The following is an 8,276-nucleotide window of genomic DNA, read 5'->3' as shown; positions in this document are numbered from 1 at the left end:
GCCTTGCCGTAAGGAAGAATTCCCTTTCGAGATATTGAATTCAAGGGAGGAATAACCAATAAGTTCGAACTCGGAAGGATCGATGCCGAGTTGGAACTACTAGCCCACAAACACGAGGAAACATCCTACCAACCTCCTACCAGTCAACACTTAACCAACAAAGAAATTTCTCTTTAGCAAGAAATCGCGGCTCAAGGAGAAGTAACCAGGCAATTAGGCAACCAGTTCAACCAATTTACGAAGGTGATAAAGGAAGAAATTGATAGTATAACAACCCACTGGAGGATGATAACTATAGGTACATGTATTGTTGCAATTTCAATTGTGTTAATCGCTCTTAAATTGAAATTCGACTTCCTCAAATCTATATTTTATTCTTCCTACGGGAACAGTACGTACCCCTTTTCTAGACAAGGGAGAAGTCCCAGTTATTAAACTTAATACTTTCTGCTATACACCTGAAAGCCTTTAATTCAAACTATCACTTCAAATTCACTCTCTTTCTCTCCCCTCCTCTCTCTCTCTCTTCCCGTTGGGAGTGTCGCGAATTTCAATTTGGCGAAAGACCAAAGTATAAAAAATTATTTGAGTTTGAACGATACCATTTCGCAACCTAAAATTACACAAGTTACAAACTGTTATCTAACTGTAACTTTTTTATGTCTTAATTTAGGCTTCGAACTTAATCTTTAGCCAAGTTGTTAGGAAATAATTATAATATCCTTTCTAAATTACTTTCTAAAATTTTAATCCGTCCAAGCAATTATCAATCAAGTCTCGAGATCTTTGTTCTAAATCACCTCTGTTGAATTAGTTGGAGCAAAACCATCCCCACTTTTTCCGTATATAAGTTGTATTCCGTGTTACCAAGGATTGATGATCAGTTTTTCATTATTCTCGATCAGTTTGGATTATTCTCATTTTTTTCATCATTATCAGCAGTATTGTGTCGTTTTTGTGACCTTACCCTTGACAAGTAAAGAATCTACTCTTGCCTTTGTCCACAACATACGACACACGCACATTATCCACATCAAACTTGGTGCAGCTAATACTCCAAGTAACCTCAATTCTTCTCTACAACAACGTGTAGAAAATCCCCTGCTTGTTCCAACTATTGACTGACCGCAAAATACCTCACAAAAATCCACGACACCACTTACTCAACTTCTCTTCTATAGAACACTGCTACTATGAAATTCTTGATAAATTCTATTTGATGACAACTTTAAATCCAATCCCAAAAATAAATCCCTATGAGAATATCCAAGAACAATCTATCGACAGATTCTGCCTACAATATTTTTCAGTCTATCGACAGATTCTGCCTACAATATTTCTCAATCTATCGACAGATTCTGCCTACAATATTTCTGATATATATATTATAACATCTATGAAGAACAGTTCTCAACTAATTCAACCAATCAATCTTTACCACAACTATTTTTCTGCGTCAAACAAAGGAAAATATCATTTCCGAGACACCAGGAAAGCAATTTTTAGGACGAAAATAAACAAACTTATCAAAATCAAAAAATTATTCTAAGCGTGGAAAACCTGATTACGACTGCTCTCTTACCACTTCCACGTCTTTCCCCTCGACAAAAGTATGTGTCATTCTCTCTTCTTCCTTTACATTAGTTGCACGGAAAGACATATCATATCTGCAATGCTCTGTTAAACAAATAGCCTTTAGATTTCAGATAACAATTCATTCTATAAAAAACAATGAATTTATTACCTTCAGTTTGGAAACTTGCCGAAAATTTTAGAAAGTTGTAAGTATCAGATTCTCTACCTTGAAAAAGTCAATATTTTCGAATCGAAATGAAACAGCTGCAGCGACGTAGCAGCGAATGCTATCGTTTGAACATTTTATAAAAGAAGTCAGTCTAATAAATTAGCGAAACTTACAGAAAACAGTGCAACTTGTCGAGCTTCCGGAAAAGCAAATCATACTCTTCATCAAGTTGACCATTATCACTATAAAGCAAATTTTAAACGATCTATGATCATCGGTGAATATCGTTATTATGATAATTTTGAGTGATTTGAAAAACAGTAACCTGAAAGTGGAGAAATTTGGGGCCTGTATTTTGTGCAATTTGACATGGAATGCAGTCAAATCCTCCATTTCTTCTCTTGCTTTCCGCATCATTTTCAATTTTTCCTTACCCACTGGAAAAAAAAAAGCATCCCGAGAACTTTACAAACAGCAAAAAGTTATCAAATTTGCTCTGGTCTCCAGTTACTCTCAAATTAGTTCCACAGTTCCTAATCTTACGAGGAATCTGGAAACGGGATCAACACTGCCATCGCTATCTATTGGTCAACGATTTGAAGAATAGCAGACTAAAGCGTATGTCATAAACGCCAACTCCATGAAATAAAGAATAAGTTTTAAATCTCAGAAGAAAAGCAACACCATTTTTTCGACAAAAAACCGTCACCTTATGACTCGTAGCGTAGCGGTTAAATTAATGTTTGTAAATTATCCGTACTTGAATTCACGATCAATCACAATTTTTGAAATGAAAGCAATCTGTCTCTCACTGTGACAAACAGCTTTCATTTCTAACTTCAACATATCATCTGTCACACGTTGTAAGTGTAAGTAAGCTAAACTTACAAGCACACATTCTTCCCGACCGGAAATTGTCCACCAGTGTAGTAAGTGATTGTTCTAGAGCTTCAATTTCAGCTGCATTGTCCGGTTCCAGACCCATTTGATCCAAATTATTTATCGCATTATCAGTTTTTCTAAGCATACCATTAGTTTCACCGTTATTTTTTTGATCAGTTTTACCTATTCCATCAATGGGTGGCGTTACAGCAGTCATCATTTCGTACCATTCATCTTAAATAAAATAATATAGTGATTTTCAATTCAAACAATTCTGTATAATCACAATACAAATAAATGCAGCAATGATAAGTACTTCTTATCCGTAAAGCAATTATATACCCTAAAGAGGACGCTACATTTAGACTTTGCACAAACCTATAAAGGATTTTGATAATTAAAAGACCAACTGAATATCACGCTAAGTTACTGGCTCCGTGATAACATTCGCTGCAAGTGGTGAGTATTCCGAAGATATGGGTGAAAAAGAGTCTGTATTTTTAAGAAAACGCAAATAAACAAAGTTGCCCAACTGACTATGATGTAACTTTGCTGCAGATTGCAAGATATAAAATGAAAAACAGCCATGTCATCCCATATCAGAAGGAAGGTGGGGAGAACTGCTAGAAAAACACAAATTTTCCACAACGACGCTGATGTTATTAGAACTCAGAAACGATAGAGTTTGTCTCTTCTGATAGATGAAAGTCATAGGTATATAATACAAAATACAAATTACGAAACCAGCACATATCTTGAAGTCAAGCAAGTTCGTAATCCAAATTAAGATAAATAGAACATATTGTAGTTTTAGACACATTGACTTATAATTCATTAGATTTATGAATAAATGTTATACTGATTAATAAGATACCAAGTTGAAACTAAAGCATATATATCTTCACTACTTGAGTTCTCTAAAAAAAAGGAAAAAATCATCCAGTACAACTAATTTACACTCAGTTTTGAAATGATGCTGAGAAAAAAATCACACTGATAGAAAGGACGAATGCATGCACAGCAGCTTACCGTGTTTATCATTCTCATTGACACCAACCGTCTTCCCTTCTTTATATGATAGCTGCAATATATTTGGACGAGAAAAACGTTTGCCGATTTTATCAGCGCTACCATCGGTGGAGTCATTTTTTCTGGCAATTATTACTTGTCAAATGGGAAGAAAATGTAATTAGGCAAAGATATGTTAAAAATTACTTGTTTGACGAAAATTTTTCTCAAACTGTGTTGATCAAATGACTTACATGACAAGATATGAAATGAAAATGCATGAGTAGGGTTTCATAAGATCAAACAATCTGAAAGATGATGCAAAATAAAATTAGGCTAATGCAATACTTTGAAGCGAATGAGGCTGAAATTTTCGATAATCGATGCATTCTTCCATGAATTCATGCAACCTGTGAAGAGTTTGTTTCGATTCTCCCTTTAATGATATCAAATATAACGTAATGGAACGTTATGAGAGTGTCGGTACAATGATACATGCACGTTACGTAAATAATACGGAAATTTCAGATAAAAATTTGGGAAAAGCAAATAATAAGTACAATTAATTTATGTATTTACATTCTAACTAACTGCTATCTAAGTGTCTAAAATAATTTGCAAAACATTTCCCTTTTTGTGGCAAATTTGAAATAATTTTAAAGATTGAAGGATTAAAGGGTATTTCCTATTTGCACTAATAGAAGAAACTTTTTTCCGATTCAAACATCTCGTTTAATCATTGCATATTTAAGGATTCGTTAGGCTTATCATAAATATCATCCATTTTTGCTTTGTTTGGTCTAGACGTTTATTAGATTACACTGAAGCATTCTTCTTTTGTACTATAAACATTAAGCTGAACTTGAAAGAAAAAAATTTTTTTTCTACTTCGTTTTCTTCGTTTTCAGTTTAAATGGAATAATATAAGACAGCAGAGCATCTTCCGGAAGCCTAGCTATATTCACGTTGCAGTTATATTATTGCAAAAAGCTGGTTTCTTTCTCGCCCATCAATTTATTGCAAGTATTTTGACCATTCCCTTTTTATTATTAAAAATTTTAGAAATCTCTCGAATCATAACTAAGAAAATATTCGCACTCAATACAAGAAGAGATGTGAAACATCTCTTTTCAATCGTAATCCGTTTAACGATTATGGCAACAATTATCCTATTGAAAATTTCCTTAGCTTTAACTATTCTACCCGTAATTCGTCAGGATTACAAATAAAACAGATTTCAATTTTCGAAAATCAAATTGAACATACTGTCCATTCTTGATATTTGTCGTTGTCGTCAATAACACTTATTCAACTCTAATCCATCTTTTCCTGATTCTTATCTGAAAGCCATTTCCTTCATTTCTCGATACAAATCGTATGTTATTTCTCAAACCATGACCATTTGCAATACAAAATCTGGCATTCAGTACGATTCCATTAGTTTATTTATATAAAGTTAATTAAGCATGCGTAAATACATAATAAATTAAGCTAAGACGCATTAACCAAACTGAACGTACTAACGTAATTGATTTTTGTAGGATTTTCACAAATATTAAATGCTCATTACAGAGTCTTATGGAGCAACGGGAGGCTATAAGATCAAGGCAAGAGATGAAGGAAGAGTTATGACGTATGCGAATGACGTATATGTATTCCACGCACGTGCATGCATTTCACGTACATGCATGTGTGTTATGCATTCGTTAGAGATCGATAAAATTCCTAAGACACTGCATTAGACGAGAGAGTAGAGAATGCATGTAGACGACGTGCACTCTCTACTCTCTCCTCGTCTAATGCATTCCTGTTATGAATCTCATCAATCTCTATTGGATCCATAAAATCAAAGATATTTTCTTTGTTGCAATCTCTGCAAACTCCATTTGAGATTTGATATCTTCCCTCGAATTTTGGCAATAACCTCTTCACATTACACACTGTTTCTCATTCATTCCAATTTCTTTGTTTTATGCGATTTTTTTTCTGCTTTATGCAACCAAATGGAAACGTTTTATTTAGGGTAATGAAAAGTGAGTTGCTAAATTTGCATGGGAGGCGTGAGAAATTGTTAAACTAACGTGAAAGGTGTGAAAAGTTGTCGAATTTACGAGACGTGAAAAGTTACTAAATTCTCTATGAAACATTTATAAAAAAGATGTAGAATTTACTATATTTTTTGACAAAAATTTATTTTGACTACACATATAAGTACGATACTTTATAAAATTCCAAATCAACAGGCCTAAAAAAAAAGATATAAGCAAAAAATTAAGTGGATAGATAAAAAGTTGATATAGCTTTGCCCAATGACCTTTCCATCGAATTTAAAGGCTACAATTGCAATCCTTCATTATCATAGCCTACTGTCCAACTTTTCCTTTTTTTTGCCTCGCATCATAGCCTAGTGTTAAAATCTTTTTTTTAAATTGTCCCACATTCATTCATAGTCTAATTTGACACTATCTGTATTCAAGATTCATTATCGTTTCTTCATGATTATGAGCTTATTGGTTATATTCGTTTATTTTTGAGGTACAACTATTGCATATTATTGTATTATCGTACTATTGTATATCGATGATTAGATTAATCAGCAACTGGTAAGTAACAAGTTCGTGATCAAATAAGGATAATGAAGATTGATTGTCATTTAAAATTATTTAATAAGCAAGATTTATTGTATAACATTCGATCCATTTAGAAAGCAAACAAAAATTCTTTCTTTCACAAAAAAGAAAGGTTGAATTCATCTATCACTTCCCTTTATCATATCTTTTTTATCATTTAAATTAAATTCAAAATTATGCAAAAGGAAAGAGGAAGAAACGTAAAACAGAAGTTTGTTAATAAATAATTTAATAAATATTTGATACTTTTTAATAAATATCTGATATGTTAATAAATAATTTAATAAACATTTGATATTTTTTTTTATTTGATATATTCGAATTAACACTTAGCAATCATTATTCAACTCACCTTTACCCAAACATTATCATTGTAATATCATTTATTATTACCATTATAATGTTGCTACAATTTATTTCCAAAATTCTTTTTTTAATTTACTCTTTCATGTAATAAATTTTTATTAAAACTGCAAAGAATTATTGAATTTTTCTTTTTTTTTGTTTTTAAAAATCCACAGAATTTAGAATTTCACAGTTGTCGGAAAAACTCCGAAAGTCATAATGCAAAATTTTTTCGCATTACCGAAATTGGAGCTATGTTTAGATAAAATTTCCACAATATCCAACAGACGGGGTGACGAAATCTTGTAAGTAAAATTAAAGCAATGAAGAGGATATAAGTTAACAATGGATAGCATAAAACAAAGACATTTCAGTATCTACACCATAGACAATGATATCACTGTACCTACGCAATGTACAATGCCTAGTCATACTTTCATGATAATCCCGATGAAGCTTATAAAACTCTTCCCTAATCTTTATATAACAAATCCCAAACTGCAGATTTTTACAACCGACAGACGATATATACTTTATACTCTCTTTTGTTGTTAACTAGTAATACTGTGCAAGAACAATATTACATTTCGAATAAATCTATATCGCCGAGAAATGAGTTCAACAGATTAACAATTTCTCAACAGCAGTTGTCCAAAACAGAAAAAGGTGCATTTGTCAACAAATTTTGAATTCATTTCTTGTTTTCAAAAAATTTTTCTAAAACAATTATTAAGATTTTTTTTTGTTACATATTTATCATTATCATCATCATGCAGCATTTTTACTTGATAAATATCGTTTAAAAATTTCAAAGAAATGTTGAGCTTTCTTTTCTTTATTCCCTGAATTTGCAGTTAGCTGAGCATAAAAAAGAAATGTGTTTACTAACAAATTTCACGATGTATTTCTCTTTCCTTTTTTTAAAAATTTTCCTGACAATTATCAAAAATCTCTGATGCATATTTAATCATTATCACACAGTATCTTTATTTACATTATCTTTACTTAATCAAATATGGAATAGATGAAGATAACAGTGATATCGACAACATATTGATCAAAAATGGCAATAACGTTACCAAATTTTCACCGAAAATGCTTAAGAATTAAGGATTTTCCTCAAAATTTTCTTTAATCCGAAATAGAGGATAACACGACTTATTATTTGTGATAGCAATCAAATCCCAAGTCGATAATACACTGAACTGATCAAAAATCGCAAAAACTTCATTGAATTTTCACTAAAATCGATTATAAATTGAGAGTTTTTTCAAAAGGAAAAAGAAAAAAAAACCTTTAATCCAAAACACTTAACCAAAACACTTGAACAAACATCGCCACGTTACTCTTCAGTCCAAAATTCTCGCAATTTGATCCTCAACCTAAAATTTTCCCAGATTGTTCCCCAACGTCGAGCTTGCGATTACTTTGCCAGATATTTACATTTTTGAAAATTCAGCGCAATTATGTAGCGTAATAGTAATAATAATAATAATAATAATAATAATAATAATAATAATAATAATAACAATAATAATAATAATAATAATAATAGTAATAATAATAATAATAATAATAATAATAATAATAATAATAATAATAATAATAATAATAATAATAATAATAATAATAATAATAATAATAATAATAATAATAATAATAATATA

General features: G+C 31.4%; 2 protein-coding genes across 2 annotated transcripts; one reads left to right on the top strand and one right to left on the bottom strand.

The window, feature by feature from the left end:
* Nucleotides 1-1,311: 1,311 nt before the first annotated feature.
* Nucleotides 1,312-3,811, bottom strand: LOAG_09410 (hypothetical protein; the record flags this gene model as incomplete). The annotated part of the gene is made up of 6 exons (XM_020447925.1): nt 3,656-3,811; nt 2,633-2,860; nt 2,070-2,181; nt 1,918-1,986; nt 1,583-1,667; nt 1,312-1,362 (listed from the first exon to the last, which is right to left on the bottom strand). The coding sequence occupies exons 2-6, from the start codon at nt 2,844-2,846 to the stop codon at nt 1,312-1,314; spliced, it is 531 nt and encodes a 176-aa protein (XP_020301890.1). The 5' UTR covers nt 2,847-2,860; nt 3,656-3,811.
* A 284-nt stretch (nt 3,812-4,095) lies between these two features.
* On the top strand, nt 4,096-5,266 carry LOAG_09409 (hypothetical protein; the record flags this gene model as incomplete). The annotated part of the gene is made up of 4 exons (XM_003144936.1): nt 4,096-4,140; nt 4,543-4,657; nt 4,697-4,839; nt 5,207-5,266. The coding sequence occupies 4 exons, from the start codon at nt 4,096-4,098 to the stop codon at nt 5,264-5,266; spliced, it is 363 nt and encodes a 120-aa protein (XP_003144984.1).
* Between the last annotated feature and the right edge of the window lie 3,010 nt (nt 5,267-8,276).

This window comes from Loa loa (assembly GCF_000183805.2).
Source record: "Loa loa unplaced genomic scaffold supercont3.12, whole genome shotgun sequence".
Classification (NCBI taxonomy): Eukaryota; Metazoa; Nematoda; class Chromadorea; order Rhabditida; family Onchocercidae; genus Loa; species Loa loa.
This window is presented reverse-complemented; position numbering and strand designations above follow the sequence as displayed.